Source organism: Cygnus olor, chromosome 1 (genome assembly GCF_009769625.2).
Source record: "Cygnus olor isolate bCygOlo1 chromosome 1, bCygOlo1.pri.v2, whole genome shotgun sequence".
Taxonomy (NCBI): Eukaryota; Metazoa; Chordata; class Aves; order Anseriformes; family Anatidae; genus Cygnus; species Cygnus olor.
The window spans coordinates 65,458,556-65,485,117 of record NC_049169.1 but is presented as its reverse complement, the minus strand read 5'-3'; the positions used below and the strand labels follow the sequence as shown (position 1 = coordinate 65,485,117).

At 40.8% G+C, this 26,562-nt stretch overlaps 1 protein-coding gene across 8 annotated transcripts in view; it reads right to left on the bottom strand.

Moving 5' to 3' along the window:
• ADIPOR2 (adiponectin receptor 2) overlaps positions 1-26,562 on the bottom strand; it is a 45,558-nt gene that overhangs the window by 8,865 nt on the left and 10,131 nt on the right. For 7 of the 8 annotated variants that reach the window (XM_040562631.1, XM_040562572.1, XM_040562599.1 and 4 more), the window contains exons 2-3: positions 14,329-14,564; positions 837-956 (exon numbers count right to left, since the gene is read on the bottom strand). In XM_040562631.1, coding sequence (XP_040418565.1) covers positions 837-956; positions 14,329-14,496 — 288 coding nt within the window. In that variant the 5' untranslated portion in view covers positions 14,497-14,564. Of the gene's footprint in view, positions 1-836; positions 957-14,328; positions 14,565-18,278; positions 18,354-26,562 lie in introns of those variants that run through there. The other variant, XM_040562609.1, reaches the window with a different exon arrangement.

Sequence of the window (26,562 nt, the reverse complement as noted above, 5' to 3'; positions counted from 1 at the left end):
TCCCAGTTAAAGACTAGGCGCTTAAATACATTCAGCAAGAAAAAAATAACTTTTACTTTATGAAACAAGGATTTCAATTGAGGTAGGAACAGCAGGAGGGAATTAATTTTACGCAATCCACCCTACAAAGCATCTAAAAAGGAAAAGGGATGCATAGCAGACAAAAACACACCACGAGTAATTTGGGTCCCTCTGTAAAAATATTAAAGTATTTCATAAAACCAGTAGGAATAAGTATATAAAGGGATAGCACCTCCTTTACCAAGAAAGGAGGTCCAGGGATTGATACAGACCACACCCCGTGGCTTTAAAAAGTAACAAAAATTGAGCCAAGGTCAGTAATTACAAAATCTACAATGGATTGACTTATATATAGTTTTAATACATCCTCATTTTCTATTCGAGTCAGGGACAAAGCTTATTCTACAATGGATGCAAATGGTACCAGGAAAGCAAAATATTTGCAAGTCTAAAGAAGCCTGGAAAAAAATGACCTTGTAAATGAAAGTGCCTTGAACCAGAAACAGTGGAAGCAGAAGGCTTTTATTCTGCTTTGCACTCACAGGTGTTTCTCAAGAGAGGCTCCTCAGTTGCATGATCAGCTTTAGAGTCTCTTTTATAATCCCTATTGCTCCATGCTTTACAATTTATTCATTCATGATAGACTGAGATCACGTGAAGTTGTAATGCTACTAGTTATAACAAGAGATGCCCATTCAGGGATGGTGTGTACCTGCTCTCTCACATTAGCAGTACTGTTGCTGCACGCATAGTCTGTTGTCCACTGGAAGTTCCTGAACAAGGAAGTTACCTTGGCAGTTTCCACATGCCCTTACCTTACACACGAATTCTTCCATTCTCTCCATAGCATGATGGGCTTGTAGAAGAGGTGACATACCCATAAATCCTTCTTCTTCTTGAGGTGACTCATCATTGTGGTTATTATCCTCAGAACTCTGGGGAGAAAAAAAAAGAAAAATGCTTTTGGGAAAACGAACAGAGAAAGGTGTTGTTTTCCATACAAAACTATGATTACTAAAGGTGTTGGCAAATAAAGAAGTTTTGTTTCCTTGTCCTCCACTGAGGAAGGAATTCAAAATAACCAGCCAAAAAAACAAGATTGCTTTTTCATATATCTGAAAACAACTCACATGCCTGATCCATTTTATACTGCTTTCTTCCAAACCTGGTGAAAGTATATGTTCCTCTAAGTTATGCTTCATTAAAGCCCAGATACGGAGCCTGAGGCTTGCCGTCTACCCACCCCTAGGGAAGGATTACTACCTATTTTATGTTTCAATGCTGCTACATCTGCCTTAATACCACTATAACATATCTGGCATTTTAAGACAATAAAAGCAAGGCAAGGAAAGGAATCCATTTACCTTGCTATAAATGCTTTTACTTCAATTTTTAATTTGAATCTGAAGATCGATTCTGTTTAACTGAAACTTCTGTTCAGCTCATAATCCAGCAAAGGACATTTACTCATTTGTCTGAAATTCAAGGTATTCTAGAAACTACTAAGCTACTTCCGCCAGTTAGGCAAAGGCAAGTTATCAAATAAATGCAATAACAGACATTGAAGTTTTAAGCAAAATTAAAGAGAAATACCCAACATCCGTATCACAGAACAGTTGAGGTTGAAGGGACCTCTGGAGATCATCTGATCCAACCCCCCTGCTCAAGCAGGGTCACCTAGCACACGTTGCACAGGATCATGCCCAGGTGGGTTTTGAGTACCTCCAGAAAATGAGGCTTCACAATCTCCCTGGGCAACCTGTGCCAGTGCTCTGTCGCCCTCACAGTAAAGAAGTTTTTCCTCATAATCAGAAGGACCTTCCTGTGTTTCAGTTTGTTTTCAGTTTGTGCCCACTGCCTCTTGTCCTGTTGCTCGGCTCCACTGAAAAGAGTCCAGCCCCATTCTCTTGACACCCTCCCTTCAAATATTTGCATACATTGGTAACATCCCCTCTCAGCCTTCTTTTTCTCCAAGCTAAACAGGCCCAGCTCTCTCAACCTTTCCTCCTAAGAGAGATGCTCCAGACTGCTAATCCTCTTCATAGTCCTCCACCAGACTCTCTCCAGGAGCTCCAGGTCTCTCTTGTACTGGGGAACACAGAGCTGGATGCAGGACTCCAGAGGTGGCCTCACCAGGGCTGAGTGGAGGGGGAGGACAACCCCTCTCAACCTGCTGGCAACACTCTTCCTAATGCACCCCAGGATACCATCAGCCTTCCTGCCCACAAGGGCACATCGATGGCTCATGGAATATCCCGAAGGCATACCAAGAGATTTGTGAAAACAAACAAAACCACCGAGCCTGGATAGTCAGTTGATACACGTTACTAATAACTATATAGGAAAGAGTGATTTAGTATAGTAATTTTCTACCCTACGTTGATTTATCACAACATCCGATGCACTACAGTTTTCTTTTTTTTTGGGTGGGGATGGAATAGTCCTACACTCTTGTTTGCTCATCAATGCTCACAGCCCATCAAAGATTCCATTCAACGCTCCAGCTTCCAAGGTAAACAAGAAAAGCCAGAAAAGAGAGAATGAGCCTTTTGTACACTTCAGGCTTGACGTAGAAAGCCACCACATCTTATGATCAAGCCAAAAAGGCCCCACAGCCCCTATGGAGACTGGCCTCTCCTATACCACAAGCTAAACACTTATTTTCCCTCCTATTCCCATATCAAGATAAACATTTCGTTATCAATAATGCAATCTAAAGTGACTGGGAATCTAGTATATAACCTCACACAACCAATGAATTATTACCAGTAACACTAAAGTCAGCATCCTGAGTTTTGAGTGAAGAGATCTTGGTGTGCATTTGTCACACATTACACTTAGAGTAAGGCATTCTTAACTATTTCCATCAAGCAAACTGAATAAGTCTCCTAAAATTTTATTTTTTTAATAAATAAGACTTCTTTAAATCTTCAGAAAGCTATCTAGAGTCTTCAATTTTCTCTCTCCCCCACCCCCAGAGGGAGGAATAACGTGCTATTACTTGCTCATATCCCCACCAGCATGGGGTATTGGGACACGAGCAACGCAGCAGCCATTGAAGCTTCATCTTTCAAAGAGGTCCCCTGAACACATCATTCTTAACACAGTTTTGTTTATCCAGAACACAGATCTCTACTACATAATATGTAGTGTACATCCTTTGTATGCTGTGTACGACTTCCTGTTTGTCCACATTAGAACAACTCAATTGACTAAATGAATCTTTGCACATAAAACCATGTCACTTTTACTGTCTATTTACCTTCATTTATCATTCCAGCCAATAACACCTCTGAGCAAGTCTGGACAATTTTATATCATATGATTCTTATCTTATACCAAATGATTGATATAAATATTGATCAGCTTTAGGCAAATCCTACAGCAGTATAAAGCAGCAGTAGATATACTCCCACTGCCTAGATTATCCCATTAATTCTAGTGAGAAAGCCATCAGGCAATATGGATGCAATTACATTTAATACCCTTCTAAAATAGGCACAAGTCCTGTTGGGCTAGATAGCGTATTATTAAAAAACAAATTTGGTTTCATTCTGACTCAAAGACGTATTTCCCACACTGCCAGTTCTACTGGCCTTCTCGGCTGATGGAGCTCTTCTGTTAGGGTTCTCAGTTTCAATATCATAAATAATTTACTCAAGGTCTGGATTAGATGTTCGTTATGATAACCTGTGTAATCTTACAAATCAAAGAAATCTTCATGTTCCAAGAAAATCCCTTATAGAAAAGGGAGACTGGTATCCACGGCCCAATGCACTTGATACAAGAAGCACTGGTATGGCTTCAGCTGCCCTAAAAGTCTCTCCCCCAGCACCACACACAATGACCAGCTGAAACGGAGTGATCAAGCTAGTAATCCTCAACTTACAAAACCGGGTGGACTAAAGGAAAAAAAGATCCATTCCCTTACTGAATCAAAGCCTGTATTCATTGCAGTCTGTCCAGTGACTCAAAGCCAAAAAAATGTTCATTTCCCCCTCTCCACATACTCACATTTCTAGAATGATGGGAAGGTTTAATTTGAACAGACTGTAAAGCTCGAAGAGCACAGCTATTTATGAACTAGTCCAAAATCTTTGCATTTTGGCAACATGCCTACAAACAAATCATTAGTGAGCTTTTTAGTGATAAAAAGAATTCATATCATATATATACAGTCCAGATTACTGCCAGAAAATGGAATTGATTTTACTATCTCCTTCCTGCCATTAAGCTGCAAAATTAGCATTCAAGGAAAAAGCTAAAGCTCAGCTTCTTAGTCCTTTTCTTGGTAAGGAAGAAAAATGAGGTCTGTTCTGGAACATCTGTCCTCTCTCAACTCCTTCCCCCCCATGTGCCATTAGGAAGAACAGCAAACTGCACTTTTTGGAAGCTGGAAATGTATAGTTGGAGCGCAACACCAACGCCAGTTTTCATCTGGAAATCTGAAGGAGTCTATTGACTTTTCATTCTTCAGACAGCAACTTAAGAAAACAATACGATTTCTCTGTTCAGAGGGCTTATTGTCCCGTTGGAAACCTTGCAACGAGCTCCTTTGTATCTTATGATTTCCATGTTTTCTCTCCTTTGGCTGACCGTATCAGAAATGCAAAAATAATTTTAGACCATATCAGAAATTCAAAAATACTTCTAGAACATAACATAAGCAAGCATATGCTTTAGGACCCATTTTCAACTACTACTAAATTCTGCCCACCGAATCACTATTTTAAAACTGGAGAAAACAATGGGCAAATAATTCCACTTGCCTGACACCTTACATTAAACAAGAACCCAGAACAAAAACTTTCTTAATGCAGTATGGTATAACCTGAAGCAAGTACTTGTAGAATCATTTTTGCCTTTGTACCTTCCAGGTTGTTGCTTAGGAGGATTTCTAGTTGGGTAACATTTCAGATGCTTTTTTGCATTGTCTAACTTAGTCAAAAGTTAAGAATGCTCTTAAAAGAAGCAAGCCTTTAAGTAAGTAATTCTGTGAAGTTTTTAGAGCATTTGGAAATATTTGATTTTGAAACAAAACCCCTCAATCTCTTGCAATGAGTAATTATCAGCTGTCATTCTTCTGCCACACATGCACGGCAATGCTTAGAATCAGTCTTTCACACAAATCTGAAATCATGGCTTCCGTATACTTATACTTGAGAGGGCCCAGACACTTACTTCTATGGAAATACTAAGCAATCCTTCCAATTTTAAACCGACCACCTTTGCAAATTCATAGTGTTAAACCTACCAACATTGTACAGATACCTAATGATACATAAATTATGTAACAGAAGTATAAATGCATCCTGAGCTGAATAAATTGAGCCAGAAAATAAACTAAAACTGAAGGATGAGTGACAATGGTTGGAAGAAAAAGGTTTTACTGATTTATCCATACGCGCTTTATTTTGGAAAGCTTTCCAGATTCTTTTTGTGATAGCAGTGATGGACAAGAAGGCAAAAGGAAGGTGGAAATTAGATTTGATTATACTGCTTTGTCCAGAAGCCGAGGCAGCACACTTCCAGAGACAGATCATCTTTTAAACAAGAATTTCAAAGTACTTTGCTAGGGATGGAAAAGGCTTAGTGCCAAAAACAAGACTTACAGCAGTGGAGCAAACAAGAGCAAGAAACCTCACTAAGAGCTCAAATGCACAGTGCCTACCCTGAAGTAAGTTTATTTTAACATCAAAATCTTATTCTTCTGTAGCACTAGCACAAAGTTGCTTGCTTGTTTTTTAAAAGAAGTTTACATTAAGGACAAGAATCTGTTGCCTGAACACCTTCCAAAAGGCGGTTCACATAGCCAAAGATCTTGTTACAGACAGAGAAACATAGTAAAACCTGCTCTGGTAAAATCAATATACTTCTTGTCTACTACAACAGCTTATCCTTCTCACACAGATTAACATTTTCTGTACTATCCCCTTCATAACTGTTACCAGATACTTTGTTTATTAATACACTCACTACAGGAAAGCCTGTCAGAAGTCAAGCTGCAATGGTAGAAGATTTCAGAAACCCCTTACCTACTTTTGAGAAAGTTGTGTTCTCCGGACTTCAAGTGGTAGAAGTATAGCTTACTGAGGTCTGTAGTTTCTTAACGTCAGTTTAAAGATTTACTGAAAGTTTGAGAATTTACATGTCTACTACCTCGCACAAGTGACAAGAAAGCTCTTATTCACCACTTTAGACTTAATTTTGCTAGAAAAACCTCAATCTGTTCATTAGAGTGTGCAAACTGAAACAAGTCAGACTTAAAGCAAGCAAAAAAGCTTATTCTATCAAAAGTGATGATCCCCCTCACCTCCATCTCCCATTACACTGCTTCTGGCACTCCTCCGACCCTTGGGTTGATTTGCTGATCCAATATTAATCTGGCAGAAATTGCTCACGTTTTTTCTAGGTGAGCTTCTCATTAGATAATTAAGTTGGTCCAGATAACCAAGAGATTTAAGGAGTTCAAGCTAGTGCAGCAACAACATTTTGCCAAGATCCACTACAGAATACCTTCTGTTGAATATATTCATGGCCATATTTCAGTTCAATACATATTAGTTGGATTCCAGATGATTTCCACTCCCTCCTGTACTGTTAACCAGTTTAGAAAGAAGCATAAAAACCTAGGTAAGCATGGATTACGGAACGTTAAACTAATAAACACTTCCACAGGCTGTTATACTCTCAAAACTTCCAGCAGCTTTTATGACTGCACTTTGAGAAAATTGATGGCTTTAATTGTTTTTTTGTTTGTTTATTAAGCAGCAATACTAATAATTGCAATACTAGTCACCAAGACCCTGGAAAGGGCTGGACTCTGCTGTGACAGGTTCCTCTTCAGAGAAAGTCACCCCTCAGCTACTTGAGGGCTGCACACATACCTTAATGTGCAGGTATTAAGGTCTGGAGCTAACGAAAACCCATGTCTCAAAGCTCAATTGTTTGTGATGCCAGTTCATTATCGAGATGTCACTGGTGCCCTGAAACTACTATCACAGGAATTTCCAAGGCACAATGCTGTCTGAATCTGTTTTAGAGTTCTTGTTGCTTCGTTCAACAGCTGATAGATGGTCCCCTGCACTCTTCTTGATCTGTGTCCAGCCAGAACCCTGCCTCAGTATGAACACACCGTTGTATCATGAGCAAGACAATTAAAAAAAAAGCAAACGTCTTGAGTAACACTCAGTCATGGGACATTATACAACTCAGTACTTGTATACAATTCTCTTCTTAAAATAAAGTTAGAAAACATACATTGCCTCATTTACAATACCACTGTTATCTCCTATATTAAACTGAAGTCACAAAGTCTAGACATGAACTTGGAGATCTCGCTCTTGTTTATCTTGATCTCATCAGATGAATGATTAATAGTGTTTAACATGACATCCAAGTCATTTAATGTTTCTTGGGGCAACATGCCAGATTCAGTAACTCGAGAGCATTGAGCATAATGGCCAAGATATGTTGAAGGCTATAATAAAAAAAAGCTATTTTTTTCTGATCGCAGCCCTGTAACATTTTTTTTCAGTTACCCAGACTGCTTTCTTCAGCAACTCCTGTGTGCCTGTCCTGCCAGCTGACATTTTACCAACTGGCCTTTTGAAAGGGGAAAGCAGTGATAGGCAGTGCCACGCAATTTCTCCTAAAAAAGCTGCTGCACATTTTTCAGAGTTTTGTCAGCTTATGTTCTTTGGATTATAAGTAATTAACTGGAAAAGCACAGCACTTTTCCCTGACTTCCCTTAGCTTTTGTACCTACCAGGTTATTCTAAAACTCCTTTGTCATTTAGAGTTTGCATCTCTCTTTATCTGGCAGGGTTGTAAACATCCACACACCAAAGTTTCCAAAAAGGCTAACCACCATCATCCTCTAAGCTGTTTTTTCTGTCACAGAACCAAAAAAAAAGTCATTCATTAGCTCTGTGCCAAAGACCCTTGCAGACTACTGGTCAAAATATTAAGTTGGAGGTTCCTGTAGTTTGGTATTTTTCCTTTGTGGGTCACCTTCCTATAAAAGCTACACTCCATTTAATATAGCACTTGGAAACAGTTTTATACAATTGGTCATGGGTGACTGCTTGCTGGCACCTATTAAAAACAAGCACCAACATTTAACACTTGTTTAGCAAACAGGACAAAGTCACGTTGGCTTCAGCGAGCACACCCTTATTCGAACTAGCTCCCTCATTAAATATCTTCAGGTGAATAGGATTTGTTGAATGCATAAGCTCTAGCAACTACTGATTTTATATCAACGCTCAGTACTTGACATGGACCAAAGACCTCAGTGCCCACACGTCCTCATCAGTATGCTTCACAAAAAAGCCTGCAAAAATTGCATCTACTGCAGAGGATTCTTGTGTGCCATTTTCTGCTCCTTTATCATGTTAATCCTGACAGCAGAAAAAAAAAAAACAAGTGTGCTGGGCTTACCAGGAAAAAAAACACGGGAAAAAAAAACAACTGAAAGTGTATTGCTGAACTTAACAGAAAAGTCAAGCAATTTAAAACACTTGTCAGGTTTTAAGATGCAGGTTTTAAGCCACCAGTACAATACTATTTTCTCTTCTATCACTCTGAAGGGCTGCCACTTCCCCCACTACTGCCCAAATCAGGCAGATACAATCTCCCTGAGAACAAAGGGAAAAACTGTGGAATCTAACCTTTGTCCAGGAAAGCAGCTCTACCACTGAATTATAAATAAAACCACTCCCTCCCTCCCTCTCCTAGTTTCAACACAGGACACAGCAAGCAATGGTTCCAATCCCAGCTGACAGGCAGCAAACTCAGCAGAGCACCAATACTCCCCCTCTCAAAGAGCTAAGGCTCCCCAGACTAGGAGGAGACAGTTGAACCCAGCTAGCATAACCTACTGCAACCTTCTCGGCAACTCACGAGAGTTTTCTAGAAGACAGGGCAGGCACACGGTCAAGGCTCTTTCCCGTGTTACCAGCCTTCTGGGCAGAAACCTGTCTACTCATGGTTGACTAAGTCAACATTTCTATTTTTTTTTTCCCCCTGCCGACATTGAAGCTCTAAAAGCCTGTTAATAAACCAGGCCCATTAGTAACTCTCAGTGAAAGATACATCAGCATCCAACCAATTCAAGCCTGTGGTGCCTGGAAACCACCTCCATAGATGCATCTCATGTCTTCACACTGTTCAAACAGGGATACTCGGAGATACTCCGCTCTGTATATCCAGAAGTGTTTTGCTGTACAAAAAAGGGCATATTTGTAGGGACAGATACTAGATTCAAGTACTTGCTTCAGCGACTAGCAGTCTGCGCAAAATATGCATTACTTCCAGTGCTTAGAACAGCAACTGAAGGAGAATTCAGACGTTAAGATCTTTTGACCTGAAATAAAATGCCAATTCACGTGCTTTCAAATAGCAGCATTCCTTCCCAAGAGCTGCAAAAATGGACGTATATGAGAAGTCAAAGAAATCTGCAGAATGAGAAGTTTTGAGTATGATCTGCTTTGAAAGGAACATTTTGGTAGGACCTCAAATTCTATTATGCCAGGCCTCTCCCATACACACTCAAAATACAATCTCTAACAACAAAACCTGTAGCACAATGCAGGAAGAAAGCAAAGGCAGAAGCAGCAGCCAAGTTTTTAATCACAACTCCAAGTAACAACAGTAAATGCTAGATGGAAAATAAAGTGGTTTCAAACTGAGCATACTTGCAAGCAAGTCTATAAAGGAAAAAAAAAGTTAAGACAGTCAGAATTTATGAATGTAAGTTCCAGAAAGACTACTCTTAAGACTAGCTTTGGCCTGCAAGACTATCTGAATCATTTTCACTCAACTAGCATCCACCATAAAGACAAGTTAACAATTCCATGAATATGCATGCATGGTTTTGTCACTAACCGAAACTATTTTTGTAGTCTATTTTCGTAGATAATACACTTCTTTAACAGAAAAGGCTCTGAGTAAGTTCTGCAATTCAAGTTAAACCCCCAACTTATTTGCTCACCTTCCAATTATTCTAAACCTTTTCTTTTATACCTGGAAAATCTGGTATATCCTTCTGTCTTCCTCCTTCACATCACTTCAGTCTTTACACCCTGGAAAGGCTCTTGTAGCCACATGCTGGTACCGTGAATTTGTCAGGGGTCAAACAAGTTCCACTTGAAGTCAAAACCCATGCTCCCTGAGAAGCAATACAGACGAGTATTTTCCCAAGTTTCTTCTGCCCATTTAGATGATTTGAGAGCTATGCATACCTCCTCCCAAACCCTTACTGTTTGTTATCAAACACTTCAGGGCATTGTGTCTCAACTTCAAGAGCACATTTCTGTGCTGCACAGCACAACTGCACAACACAGCCCAACTGCCTGGAAGGGAGCAACGTTCAGGAACGTGAAAGCCTGACGGACGGAATAAAGAAAGAGAAAATGGTTCTTCTGTTCACCTCCTGTCACTGACAGATTATAGTAGAAAAGAAGAAAGTCAAGCACAGGTTTCTAGGGCTGCATAAAGAGCCCATTCATCAGGTTATAAAAAGTCACCCATATTTGATTACATCAGCGTAACAAAGCCACAGTAAGAGGGATTTCTTTAGGAACTATCACTGCTGGAATTACGCAGGCAGTTGAGACACACTAGGAAAGGAGAAAGGATGCTGTCAGGAAGGCTAGGCAACCCAGCACGCGACAAGAGGGAAGCACCTGCTGAAAAATGCTTTAGTTGCACACATACACAGCACATGCAAAAAGTTTACATTGCTGAAAGGAAGAGAAGACTTATTGCAGCTTGCCTGATCCTCTTCTCACCACCAAATCCTTCACATTCAGATACAGTCACTATTTTTCAAAGGTACAGAGCATACACCACTCATCTGCACTATACTAATTGCATGTTTAAACAAGTTAGTGAGAAGTTTACCTCCCTTTCAAGTATCTGTTTCAAATAATAGATAATCTATGAACATATAAGCACTCTAGGAGAGAACAGAACTATGGATGAAGGAGACTAAGAGGTTCTTGTGTAAAGAATATTAATTTTATATGATCCACATCTTCTTGTAAGCATCACTATAAAACTGGCAGATTTACAGCACTGGTAAAAGGATGCAGCTGTTTTACCATTATTTTGGGTAGGCATGCTCAGTACAGTGATAAATCTTTGCTACATGTTCTCAGTGAATGCCACGATTTACAGGAAGCAGGATCTTTAGTACTATTTCAGTTCACAGCCACGCAGCCACCCAGGTACATCTGCCGGTACCAAGGCCTCAAGAAAAGCTTTTAAGACTATGTCAGAATTCGCAAGACCACCTATATTTTTTTCCATAAAGATGCTTCATTCTAAAGAAGACCAATATTTTGGACCATCAAAATTATAAAGAGACAGACACTGCAAGCCGTGGAGGAGGTAGAGAAGTAATTCTGCACAAAATACACGACATGCATCCATAAACCTCCTTTTCTAAGGAAAGACTACTAAAATAATTCATTAAAAGCAATTACTACCTCTTATGAGCTCAGATAGTTTCCTCCTACGAGTGGAGTACAAAGTGAATATGCAAGTAGGCAGAAGAAATGGAATCCTGTAGGAGAGTTTGTGGCGGATTTAACATAAATAACGGAGCTGCAGTGAAATAAATAGGCTAACAGGATCAACAGTTAGCATGCAAGCAACAGAAAAAAGGAAACAATATAATTTTAATCACAGGACAAAAATACAAGTATTTTACATTAGTGCCTCAAGCTTTATGCCCAGTAAATTTTAAGGAAATATCATAACGGTTAATATACACCTGCAAGGCAGTATTAAAGAAAGCCAGTATCATTAGCTTGTCATAAGTAGATACATTTAAAAGCCCAGTAAAATACAATGGATGTTCTGATGAATACGCTACATAGCTCTCATCCACTCTCCCTCAACAGCATAGGAATTCCTAGATTGCTGCAACCACATCGAAGCAGAAAGTATTTGGCAATTAAAATACTAACATATTGGGCACCACTTGAGTCCCTTTATAAGGCTGTATTTAGCTTATGTGCCTGTAACCCTTACGGGTTACTATTCCATCTAAAGCAGAGCAGTAACCTTACAGTTCTGTTCTCTAAACTAGAGCCTCTTTAAAACCAGAGGAAAATCATCTTTTTGAAGTCCTCTCTAAAAGAGTTTCACATAGGCAGAATGTACAGTAGAGTGGAAAAAGTAAATCCTAGCTTGTACATCAGTGCTTCTGAGTAACAGCTGTGTTGAACAACAGCTTTTGAAGACAGAGGAAGATACATAGCACAATGCATTTTCCAGATTTAGAACACTGCAGTATGTCACATAATAAAGGCCATTTGGCAAGCTAACATTGGTACATTTGACAGCAGAGAGTTTTGGGATGCTCCATCTGAAGCATCAAGTATACAGTTTTTTAAAAGGAAAAAAAAGTCTAAAAGACACCAGAGTTCTAAAAGCAAGAAGTCACAAAGAACAGGAATACAGCTTTAAGCTGAAAAAAAGTATATTTATATATATAAAAATAAAATTTAGGCCATACAGGGCAGAGAAAGTGTTGCAGTTCAAGACAGAACAGCCAGGTCCAAGACGCAAAAACAGATTTCTGTGGCATCATTTTAAGAGACTGGGAAAGAGGGAAGACAGCAAACAAGAAAGCTAAATATTCCTAGTGAACTAAAACAAAAGCAGCATATACTTTTGTCATAAGGACAAAATCATGCTAAGAATGCCTGAAAAAGTAGAGGAGAGAATGAAATTACTTCAACCATTTTACTTCAAATTCTAAAAAAAATGAATACTTACTCATTGAAACACTTTCTATTTAGCTAAGCAAATGTACTGAATGAATTGCAGACTGCACTTTTACATTTGTCTATTCCATCTCCAGGTAACTCATATTATTCAATCAGGAAAGTCAGAGATAAGAATGAAAACAGGCTTCACGAAGGATGATACCGAACACTTCGTAAGAGAAATGTACATCTGTTCAAGATACCTGCTAGCACAGCTCAACTTTTCCTTTCTAACCTTAGCAAATTCAACTACTAACACTTTGCATATTATACATTTTATGACTTTCCACATAATACAAAGAAAAAGACTGTTTATTTCCTTTTATCATGATACTGAGAATGGTCTGTAGAAGTTATTGCACTGCACAACCATTGACTCAGCTTCTTGGCCATGAATACCTGACTTTCATTACACAGACACCTTAAGTTCAATTCAGTAAGGGCTCTTAGACTACTAACGTTGAGAGAGCCTAATACAGACTTACCATGTCAACTAAACCATGATTGCGGTCCATGCACACAAACAGAATCTGTGGCAAATGCAATTACAGCAACAGCCCGACTATTCTGCCTTGAAGACTGTTACGTAGCATCAGCATGTTTTTGCTGCTGGCTAAACAACACACAGTTGCTGTAACTAAACCGATACTGTCAGCTCATTAAGCCACGATAAGTGTAATAGTAAGCCTAAGATGAATGCCTCTTCTACTTAACTGACCCGATATTCATCTGTATATATCCTGGGAGAAGCACTAATTACAGTTCTGAAACTCTCTAACCAGAAGGTACTTCTGTCCAACACTCGGACATTACGTTCCTACAACATTTAATTAAGCTGTGGAATGCCTTTCCACAGGATGCTGTGGCTGCTAAGATTTCCAAAGGCTCACGCACCGAAAATTCAAAAACGTTGCCACTGGCTCAGAAAATCTGCGAACATCCTATTGCTAAAAGTTGGGAGAGCGTCCTTGGGGAGTAACACTGCATGCTTCTCCATCCTTGTACTCTCCATAGAAGTCTGTTAATGGCTACTATCGGAGACAGGATAGTAAGCACTTTGGAGTTTTGGTCTAATCCAGTACAGTCATTCCTCCAACGAGATCGCTTGCAAGCAGATTTTTCTGCCCTAATCCCCAAGAGGATAGCAATTAGTCAAGGTTCAGATTATATTCAGCTAGAGTCAATATTATCTTCGCCTTTCACTTGCGATTAACTGGCAATTGCAGAACAAAAATCTGTTGATATAAGCAGCGTCTCATCAGAGAGCAAACTAATATGACCTCCGTTCTTTGAGGCAAGAGTAAGCAACACAAAGCTGCTAAACTTACACTTATGCCCAGGCTTGTCACCTAAATTCTCATGCGTTCAGCTGAGTATTTCTGGCATCCTTCTGGTTTTACTACAGTTATTTAACAGGCATAAAGTGGTTGTAAACTCTCTGTTCACAGTCCTGCAACTTAAAGCAATGAAGCACTTGTATCAAAACTCATTTATCTCAGCAAACCTAACGGACAGTCACATAACTTACATTTTCCTGGTCAGAAGACAAAGGTGGCTCCACTAAAAGAAGCCTCTGCTCAGAGCTGTCATCTTCAAAGGCTGCCTGGGTTGTTGTCGAGTCAGACATGTGTCCCTTTCTGAGCCGTAGAACCGGCTCTGGAGAACCAGCATTATCGAGTTCCGTTAGTTCATTCATGAGATGCTGGGAGCCGTCTCAAATATTCCGCCTCCTCTTGATTCGGTTCGGCTGATGATGTGTTGATGCTGAAAGACAAACAGTTCGTATAACTAAACTGAAGTTACAATGGAGATCATAAAAACTGGCTGGAAGAAGAGCATGCCGAAAAGCTGATAGACAGCTACGACGATTGCATTTACGTGTGCCCAAATCCCCACAAAACCATCTACCTAGACTTTTACGCTGCTATAAAGTGAATTCTCATCTTGTGACCACTAACACTTCAGTATCCTAACACAAATTAAGCACACCTTTGAAAGATGACAGAGTGAGCTCCAGAGATTCACAGTAAATTCACAAAAGCACAATAGTGTTTTTACAAATTATTTTTATTTTTACTAACTTGCAAACACTGGACTGTTGATACTATTTATAAATAAATTACTTGTCACAGGCATTCTAGAGCCATCAGCTTTTCGTGGCTATGAGACTCATTTCAAATCATCTGAGCTAGGTTTCACTAAAATCAGGACATTTAAGTACTGGTATAGCTGCGTGGTTGGTAGCAAGCAAGCAGAGCTCAAGGAACAACTAGCTATAGCCAGACTGAAAGGAGGGCAGTAGTACACACAGTGGATATGTTGTTCCCATTGCTTAAACTAACATGTTCACAGTTACTGCAAGGAGTGGGTCTGTACCTTTACCTGTACAAGGAATTACGCCAGAAAGCTTTAGACACCGTTCATCTCATCCCACCTATTGGAAACCGATAAATTCCCCCAGAAAACCACGACCCATACTATCTACTCAGAAAAAAACCCTATATTTTACATTTATAAAACCGCCAAAAGAATATGGGTTAAGTTTAACTCAAGGTGCCAAAGATTAATTAAAATTGCAGAAAATTACCTGATACCAGCCTGTTAATCTGAGCCCTTGTCTAAGGGTATTATTGGTTACCTATTTATCTGGTACATCACTGCACGGTAGTCACTTCAGCAGCCAGCCAAAAGTGACGCTGGCTGTCTTGAGAGGCACAGCAGCCAGGGCACTTTGCAATCAGAATGCCAGAAACCAGCAGGATGAGTTAGTGCTCCGCTGAGACTGCAGAGTCACTTTGAATCAGAAACTATTTGTTTTGTACTAATACTCACTTGGTATCATTCTATTATTGTAGCATTTAAGTACTTAGATGTGACTAACGTAACATTAAGATAACCCATCTAACAAGCTCTACCTTGCCAGAGTGCATAATTAGACTGGAATTTTGGCATTCAATAAAAGATGCTGAACTTTGTCAGAATGGAGAACAAATTAAAAAGATAAGCTGGGGGGTTGATACTGGCTGTCTTGTAGTAAAATGTCACCTCCAAAAAGCCAATAAACCAAGTACCCCCTTCCTCTAAGGGATCAATCTCATTTACATACGACCACGGCAAGATAATTCTCAGCTCTGTCAAACGTGCTATAGTTAATTTTGCTGTAGCACTTTGTAACCTTACATCCCTGCAGCCGCCTGGCAGTCTCCAGGGGAGAGAGCTGCTAATGAGCAGGTAACAGCCTGCAGAGCCGCAGCACAGCTCAGCTGTCGGAGGGCAGCAAACATGGCATGCTGCCTTCGTCACCCAGGAAGGGGAGCTCACAGGGTGCCAGCAGAGCAGATGGCGTGCCCACCTTTCTGCTAGCTCCGCTACAGGGTCTGTAACCTCCATCGGAGAGCTAACACCTAAAATGGTCACATCTGTTTGCTTGGTAAACTCGAGAGCCACGGGATTTCTCAACCCATGAGAATTAAGCCAAGGCTTTAACAATGTTATACAGGAAGCCCTACGAAGAATTTGAGCATGTGGATTTTAAGAACAAGAACAAATATTTAGCCAGCTACAGAACAACTGAAATCTTTTGTGAAGCTTCAAGCAGCCAATTCACAATTCTATTTTTATGGAAGAAACACGGGGACATCATCACACTGCAGTTTGCCAAAACTGATCTAGGGGAGAAAGAGAGAAGAGTATGCAATAAGAGCTACATTTTAAAAATGAAATTTACTGGGTAACTAAATTTAAAAGGTAAAAGATTAATTTCAGTACAGTACTCTGTACCACTGAAGCCATAGCTAAAGCAAAAAAGTGTACAAAAGCAAGTGGCCATCTGCAAACAAACGGGCACACGCACCCCTGTCTGAGTTCCACACAGCACTTCAAACAGGTAGGCCACAGCTGGTTTCAAACTATTCAATTTGCATTAGCCATTTAACCAGCAAGTTATACTAGTTTTTCCTTCTACCAGCTTTAAGCAACAGAGCCACCAGCGTGCTGCATTACCTGCTATATTGCCTAAGAGCATGTCCTTACTTTGCCTACACCTCTATGACATTGCGGGAGCAACGCTCAAAGCACACCTGTCAACACAGCAGGCTTAGCCACGCTTGGCCAACGTACTTATGAAAGGTTCTTCTAATACAAAACGATGCAAGAATGCCAAGAGACTGCTTAACTCAGGCCTTGACGACTTACTTAACCAGCACTTGCTGCCAAGCGATCACTAGGGTTAAAAATAAAAGATGCGTTTCACCTCCTGCCAGGGAGATTTGCATTCAGCAGGAGGGATGAACTCTAGAGCTTCATGTGAATAGAAGTCATCGTGTCTCGGCATTACAGTGGACTTGCTCAGTCCAATTAAGCTGCTTCCACATTGCCCTTGATGCAGTGTCGTTTCAGTGCTGCATATGCTTGGCCTTACTGGGTATGCAGGGCAAGCTACTCAAACAGTAGTCCAAACCCATCACTGCTAGTTTTTAGTCCCTTCAGAACTTGTACTACAAAAAACAAAAACAAGTACCTGAGTGCAACATGGAATTGCAAACAGAAGAGTGCTAACAGCCAAAAACTATTGGTTTACAGGTGAAGGAAGGCAAGCTGAGATTATGAACAAGAAAGGCATAAGCAGTCTTTAATTTCTGTTGGCGTTTCTATGACTCCATGGCTCAGTGAAGGGTTTGAATGCCTGGGATGACTTTTTCCTTAAGAAAAATAGGAAGTCTAAGCATGAAGTCTGAGTGGGGTCAGCAGCACCCAGCCAGAAAATGACAGGTAGAACACTGTGAATGAATGAAGGCAGCATGCTGTTCCATTCTGCCTCTCAGACTGGGCAGTTCATAAAAAGAAAATCGAAAAAAAAAAGACAAAACTATAGAATACTCAAGGTGTTGGAAGAGGTTGTTTTGTGTTTGAGATCTTAAGTCTCAAATATAAGGCCTTCAACTTTTTTGCAGCATGCAACAACTTAAAAATATTCATTAAAATTAGCTCCTATTTAAAAAGGAAGTTTAGCTCCTATTTAAAAAGGAAGTTGCCAGGTACAATTAAAACTACTTAATGACTGCATATATAATAAGCATGATATCAGCATCTAGATCAATTAGTGAGTTCCTGCTGCGTTTCAGATCAGCTGAGAAAAGCATCTACAGAGTTTGGTGTGTACATATATTACTTCCTTTAAAATATACAAGACTTCTAAAGGCAAAGTCAGCTTTTAGAAAGGACTTACGACTTTAATACTACCCTAAGCTCTAAAGCAAAACGCAGCACTCCACTAGTCCGTTGCCTCAGTACGCTGCTGCTGCCACCACCAAGCCATAATAGCCCAAGTGGTTATCACTCCCAGCTGCTCACTCCTCCCCAGCTCAAAAGAGGTCAACCCTACAGCGACAACAGTCAGCACCAGTTTCAGGCTGAAGACAGAAACTTGTCATCTTTCTGGAAACAAATTCAGAAGGCAAATCTATTGCAGCAGCTCACCGCAGTTGTGCAATGGCAGAGTCGTCAACATCCAGAGCTACAGAGCATATTGAGGACACTGCTTTACTCCTCAAGATGACAAGGAAAGAGTAGTTACACAAGCCTGAGTGCCACAGGATGATGATGCTGTTCTTTGTAAGCCCTTCCTGGATATTCCCAAGAGAAAAGCCTGTGACAGCTTACTAACCTTCCCCAAGATAAGTCATACAGCCCTTATAAGCTCCCATACTTCGCCTGGCACAAGGACTGGCTTTTTACCTAAGCTAAACACCACCACATGGTAGCAAGCGAACATTCTAAGGGCAGTTTTGTAGTTAAATGTTATCACAAGGAGTTACAGATCTCTTAAACAGTCCCCAGATGGTCACATTACCTCCCACTACCCAGGCAAAGCAACCTCTCCAACATGCAGCTCCTCCCAGCATGTTCCTCCTATAAACAGCACAGAAACCCCTTACAAGCCATTTCATTCTGTCTATAGCCAGTATTTGAAGGAAGAAAAATGTCATCTCTCTCCATTCCTCTCTCATTGATCAAGAGCCTGATAGAAGCCTTCCTGTTTGGGAAGGCGGTGACATCCACTCTATGTTCTTTCCTTGCTCATCCTCTTCCAGCCAACCCTTAGACTAGCATGAGCAACGTTTAATGAGCAACACAGGACTAATCTTCATAATATTAGTTCATTATCCCCAACAGAGCTTAGTTATTAAAAGAATGAAAGGTCACCATGAAATCTCAGGCTACACCGCTTCTCACAACATCAATTAATTTTTAAAGAAGGGCTTAAGTGCATGAAAAGTCTCATACAAGGTGCTATTTCAACTACAAACTTGGCCTCGCCTGCGTCCCTGTACCGTCACGGCTAGAAGAACATCGCTACTTGGTTAGCTACATCCACAGCAAACCATCTATGGGCTGACTAACCTTACAAATCCTGGATTGTTCAGTCTAGGCCCTGACAACAAAATAGGTCCAAGCCCACTTCCAGAACTGGTAGCACAGATACAAAAGGCAAAGTACTTCCAGTACAACCTATGGGCAGACTGTGCTAACAACACAGCTTACAAGGGGAACGGAGGGGATTTCTGCCTATAATATAGCTGATTCTGGCTATTTTAACTGCAATATGGTACACTAAATAAAACACAGTATAAATGCAGTATGTCAAGAAAGCTATAACCTGCTAGAGAGGTTCTGACAGGAGTAGCCCCTCCCAAAGGATACAGCAACACCAACAGCACTCAGTAGCATCACACAATGGCTTCAATTACTCTCAGGTGACACTGGCATCATCCTATCAGCCAAGTCATACAGCAGGTTCCCTCACTTCCCAGCACCAGCGCTCAGCTGGGTTTATCAACAGCGAACTGCTGGCATGTTTTTTGTTTAGGGTTGTAGGATTTTTCGGTTGGTTGTGCATGGGTTTTTCTTTTGGTGGAGGTGAAAGCACTCAATCTAGGAAAGGGGGAGAGGGAGAGGAAGTCAGAAAAGATCTGTCTCACATGAATTGCTGTTGTTGAGCTTCACCCATGTGTGTGGCCTAGCAAACCCACGCTGGGTCACTTACTAACTGTACGGGGTATCCACTGGTTGGCTGCTTTCTTTGTCATGGATAGAGCAAAGCAGAAGAGATACAAATTCCATACATTTTAAGCAGATTTGTGAATTGCCCCTTGGAAGACCGAGACTAGAAAGTTTACGAGCAGTAATATTGAAAGATCCGAGAGTATAACCTGAAATAAAGGACTTTTTTTAATTCCCATCCCTTCCTTTAAAAAAATAAAAAGCCTTTTGACGATGAGCCATGTCTTTTTCAATTAAGGAGTAAAGATCGGCAGCCTTCCAGATATTCTCCTGAAATACAGGGTTTAAAATAAACCAAACAAAGGCGCATATGAATGAGAGGAATGAAGAAAAATCACAGGAAACCTTGTTTTCTTAACGTACCCTGAAAGAAATGTAAGAATCAGGCTGTAAAAGTTCTTTGGGGGTCATCTTCAAAAGTGACGAACAATGAGGAGGCAATTCAACTCCTCTTCTCTTAGATGCAACTTCCCTAGATAAAGGGGCATCTACAACACAAAGATTAGACTCCCGCCGAGGGTCAGTGGCCAAAAAGCTGTCTTTGTGACTTGTAAACTGTCACTGGACACTGCAGCCTAAGCTATTTCACAGCAGGCTGCAGAGGCAAACAATCAAGCACATTCTGATGCATTTGGATCCAAAGAAAGGGAACAAGCCAAGAGCCTGCCTACGTTAACTAAACGCATCCATTTCAGCGGATCCTATTACAACCTTACAACGTTTGCCCAATTTGTACTGCAAATTGGGCCCCGGTTTTGTAACTGGGTTCAAGTGTTATGTCAGAGGTTGGCCCACCCCCAGCGCACAGGGTCCAGTTGTTACAGACAGGGATGGCTGCTGTAAATTTGACTCTTCAATAAACCAAAGCCAAGAAAATTGTCACAAAAGCTCCATAAAATGAGGAACAGAAGTTCAAGTTCTTTTCACATTGCATTCCACAAAAAGCCACAGCCCAGGCCTGGAAAAATCGCTTTTGGTTCATTTTCTGTTAAATGGTTTAGTTTCTCCAAGGGAAAAAACATTCAGTCTTTGTGCCCTTTTATGATTTTATTCTGAAGACATCTTACAAACACACACCAACTTGCTTCACAGTTGCCCACAGTAAAAAGATGCACTTGGTTTTCGTTAGTAACACTTTGGATCGCAGGCTGTCTACAGGTGGAAGACTGAAATTAGACACAACTTTTCATCTTCGGCAAAGATCTAGACTACAGCCTTTGAACTCCTGCATCACGGACACTCAATTCACAGAAAAGCTGTTGGGTGACTATGAAAAAAGTGTCTTTGGAGCAGGCACTAGAATCCACAGCTATAGTAGCAGTAAGCTTAAGTGACATTCATTTCTCCCCTCTACAGAGGGGATGTTGTTACATGAGAACGTAAATGGCCCAGATCAGCAGCAGCAATCCTGAGAGCAAACACTCCTCCACCCTGCCAGGTATAACGCTCTCCTCCCAGCACGCGTGGGTTTCAATCTCCAGAAATTGAACTGAGATCCTTCACAACTCGAGCAAACACTCTAACGCCTGGAGCAACTGTACAAAACCAAACACTACCACCTTGCTTTTACAAAGCAAGAGGAATACACGTGTTTCAGGCTGCACACTCCAAGCAGGACGCATTTAAGACCAGGCACCAAGGATGTTAAATCTGTGTTTTATAGGCAGCTGTCAGTCTGTAACTGATTAGGAAAACGCTACCTGTTGACCAAACCATTTAATTGTCATATACACACAAACCACAATCTTTACTATAACCTGTTGGCCAGCTGCACAGCAAACCAGACACTTGACCAAGGCTACCCATTTTAATATATTGGTCAGGACCTCAAAAGCTGATTTGCAAAATGCTGACCACCACTCTTCCCAGTTCTTGGAAGCAGCTGCTCTCCAGTTTTGCTGACCACCTCGATAGGCTTTCTCATGGTGTTGTGAGCTTGCTCATTGGTGTTTTGTTTTGAAGTTGACTGCTTTGGTCTACAAAACATGTTCGCATTCCTGGATTTTAAAAAAAATATGAAAAACCTTACTTATTTGCTTATGTTCAACAATGGCATTTCTTCAGCTGAAAACAGCACGTACTCATCACCCTTTAAAAATATAATGTAGTTTTGCAACAAGTAGAACAATGCTAAAAATCTGCTACTTTTCCACAGCAAAAATGTTAGAAGAACATTGCAGGAATAACCAGCCTCCTTACCCACAGAACCAAATCAGTCTAAGATCAAAAAAGCAGCACACCATTTTTTGCAGACACTTTCTTAACAACCAAGAACCCAAGAAAAAAAAATAGATCTACTGTAACTAGACTGCACCTAATTTGCATCAATTAGAAGCAGACTTAGTCAAATGGGCAAAGTTCTAGCCAAGACCAGGTGAAGTTACTCATTAATTATGTACCTTAATGTACTTAATGCAACAGACAGAACACAGCCTGTTTTCTGAGAAGATCATCACAGCTGAGAGTTAAGAAATAAGCTTTAGTGAACCTTCAGTACACTCTATTATCTAGTAGCACTCGTAAGATTATTACCAGGAAAGAAATGCAGGACATCATCTCAAATTTCGAAACAAGACCAGGGACACTAATATCCCAATACACCACTGATATAATTCAAAAGCAGAAAGGTTAAGTTAATCATTTATTACTTTCTACTGTCCTATAACTAAGGAGAGAGAGAGCAAAAGACCACAGTTTACTTATGATACTCCATGAGATTACTGCTAAAACTCTAAGAATCAAAATTATTATTTGAATATGTGCAAGGCCTTAAAGTAGAGATGGAGCTTGAACTCAAAACACATTGTCAGGATCTAAACTAATGCAGTCTCACAAAACCTCATCTTGCTGTGGTTTGTTTTACCATCTTGGCGTAAGAATTTTAGCTGGTATAACTGTATTCCCCATAGAGGTTTTTGCTAGTACAGCTGTGGTCTGCAGTCTAATCAGCAGAGCTACACTAATATAAATTTTAAGTTTGAAACCATGAACATGCTCTAAGCTAATTTTCAGGTAAGCAGGAAGCACTGGGGAGTAGGCACATTAGATGTGACGTAACATCACTTATTGATACATCGCGACAGCCATACGGGGCAGGAAAAAAAATCCAAGTCTCTTTCAACTCACAAAAGAAAAAGTGCTGCTGGTAAGCTGTGGTGATATGGAGTGCTTCATATCTATATACTGAAAAATACACGGTCCACACATCAGAGTAGGTAATTGCAAACCACCCTTTCACAGAGCTCCGTTACTTGTTTAGTAAGATGAATAACATTGCATGGATGACAATCAGCACCATTAAAGCAAAATAAAGAAAATTTTGTTCTGTCAAATCTACCTACAGTAGACACCTCCCTGTTGTCACTGAATCTGTATCTTCTGTTGTGAGGTTAAGAAAAAAAAATCTCAGAGGAAGTAGCTAGTATTTACAGTAATAAAAATGTATTACTTTAAAATAAAAATGAAATAAATTTCACATAAAACAGAAGTTGGAGTTAAGACAACCAGGCTGTCCTTGCTGCGGACAGAACATGGCATTACTGTAATTGCAACTCACAAAACTATTACCTGAAGCACCTCACGCTAAGTAACGAGGTCTATAAATCACAGTAAAGTGCTACGGGCCGCCCTCAGACCAACACCGGTCTTCACAAGGCAAGAGACAATGGAAAACAGACTGCCTCCATGACCCCTTACCAGGCCCCGACCGGGAGCCCTGTGGCACAGGAGGGCATGCAGTGCCCTGGCGGGATGTGTGAGCAATAGACAGCGGCCTGAGGACATCAGAAGGGGGGACGTGTGGCTGTGCAGCTTAGCCCTAAGCCTACCTGTCCTGCCTCATAGCTTCGTTTTACTTGGTGTAGCTGGGACAGCAAGTTCACTAACTGACTAAGGCTAGTACATGTTCCTTTTGCTCATCTTTGTGTGAAAAAACACAGTTTTTAACTGATAGCAGTAACAAGCAGTTATTGTCTGTAGAGTTATTTACACGGACGTACAGAAATGCTGGACAAGCACGACAGCAGAGGCTGTGAGCAGGACAGACAGGATGCGGTGTAGAGGAACACAGGCACAGGATAAGAGGGCACAGGCTTGCCACCGAAGACCCCCAGCTATAAACAACTCTCTAAAGGTCAGTTGAAAAAGGCAGACCTGAAGCTGCACAAAACCAACTTTAGGGGCTACAAAGAAACAGGAACTAACACACAGAAAGGGCACCATATACAGTAAATTTAGATGCAACTGAGAGACGCAGGCCAGTGAAGAAAAAGGTGTAAAACCATGGTAGCAAACATACAGAAAATAACCCCAAGTGGATCTTAGAGGTAGGAAGAAAAACAGGCAACGTCATAGTCCTCCCAGCAGAGGACTCCGTAAGCTGAAAACTTCGTGGTATCCTCTCCAGCAGCCCAGAGCTGCAGGCTCAGGGGAGCAGTGCAAGGGTGAGCATAACAGAGAAGTGGCAGAAACCAGAGAAGGAAAAAAAAAATAGCCACGTTTCCACATTTGACAACTTTTTCCTGTAGCTAAGTATTCTAACTTCACTATTCTTCCTTCTTTAAGAAATCTATCTAGACTAATGAATCTTAAGTCAGACTGTAAAGATTATTTCCATTAAACTACTAACAAATTCTTGGCTTTACGTACACACACACACGCAGCTTCCTCTTTGCCCATAAACAAGGATGTACCAATGAGGGTGGAGTCCTCCATTCCTTCTCCCATTTTGCAATTCTGCAGAGCATTAGTTGTCTTTAAAGCACTACAGGAGAACTACAATATAATAAAGTCCGAAAGAGCTCCAGGAAAAGCACCCAACTGGGCCATCTGAAACTGTAATACCCTACCCCCCAGAGGGAAATCCTTGTACCAGGGTGACCCAGGCAATGTTGTTTTGTACCAAAGGCCCTTCCACGCATTTGTGTATATTCCAATGACAGCACCTAAACACAAAAAACAGTGAGCTAAGCAGTCACTGACTATCTGCACTTTCTAATTTTAGAAAGAAGTTCTAGACGACACAGCAGACACCCAATTTCTTTAAGAAACCCTATGAAAAGGAAGGAAATGTGGCCAAGTTGACAAGCAAACAAGCTCTTAAGAATACGAAGGGTAGGAATTTGGGTTGATTTTCTGGACAAGGTCCAGAAAGGAGGAACACAAGCAGAGAGCAAGAACTGGGTCAGCAAACTACTGAATAGTTATTTGTCCTAGTTTTCCAATACCCACTGAAGGTACTCTTAATCTAGCCCAACTGCATCTGTTCGGGGTATTAATACACGTGGAACTATTCAGATAAACTGTTTTGGAAAGAGGTGCAAGTACTGGATACTGGCTCAACACCTAAAAGAGGGATCCCATTCCAGTATAAGCTTGGTATCTTTCCAAAAGAGAAATAAGCCATTTAATATAATTTTGATGCAAAGACTAACTACAGCATCCACAGCTGCGACTGAAAGGCAATACAGGCAGCCAGCCATCATCAATACCGAGAGAACACAGACCAAGCTTCTCACTAGAGGCTGAGTGCTACACAGAGGATCCAAACGCTAGTCAGCGTGCCAGAGACGTACATGGAAACCCAGCCAAGAACTCCATATAGGGGGGTCAGGTATGAAAAAGAAGATAAACACTGCCTCATCCACTTCTAAAGTCTCCAGGGATACTGTTAGGAAAGGTATGACGGGTTCTTATCATATCAACAGCATTGACAGTAGTTGTATGGATGCTTTCAGGGAAAAAGTAGGCACTGAGAGACGTGCAAATCCTAAGAGAGTCAGCAAACCACGTTGTGAATTTAGTAATATCAGAACAGAAGTAAAATCCTGGATGACAACCGACCTGCCCTGATGAACAGTCATGCTCTGACCCACATAGACAAGCAAGCAGTTGTAGCTAGGGAAACAGGAGTAAGAAGTGACACAAGCCTTGCACGTACGAAATACAAAATCTGAAATCTATTTTTATCATGTCCTAGCTAACCAGCAATAGTTCAAATGTTTTTGCATCACATTTTATACATTTGGTAAACACTTTGGGAGAGGACTTGCTTTGCAATAGCACGGAAAGTTTTATCTTAAAACCAGTGCTGACCACTCAAAAGCACAGTAAGATTGCAACACAGCATAAGCTTTCTCAATCTTCACGTCTACAACACCACCACACCATCCAAAACACCAAGTATTTTCTGTAGACAAGCAAAGGTCACAGAGTTAGCAGATGGCAACCTCAAACACAGAAAGCTGTTCTCGGTGCAGCAAATGGGTAAACCTTTGAAATCCTTGCTCCAGAATTGGATTCATCAGGAGACTGGTCAAATCCATCAAGGGGGTGTTAAGCACGTGAAGTCGCCACTAGCTCCAAAAGTCCCTCGATGTCAGTGCATGTTTTCTAAGCACTGTTTTTATACTCATGTTTAGAAGCAATTTTCTTTTTTTGGGAATGGGCATGCTTACTAAAACCTTAGAGCTCTCCCTGTGAAAGAACAGGAAGGGGCCTAATTTAAAACAAAAACCAAACAACAATAACAAAACCACCACCACACACAACAACAAAATAGGAAGAAATCAAATGATTACAAAACAGGAAATTAAAAACCCCACTGAAGAAAGGACGAGGGTCAAACAGGAAATTTCTCAGGGACACCAGGCAGAGCACCCTACCAATGCCAATAGCTCCCCAAAGGCATCCAAGGAACCAG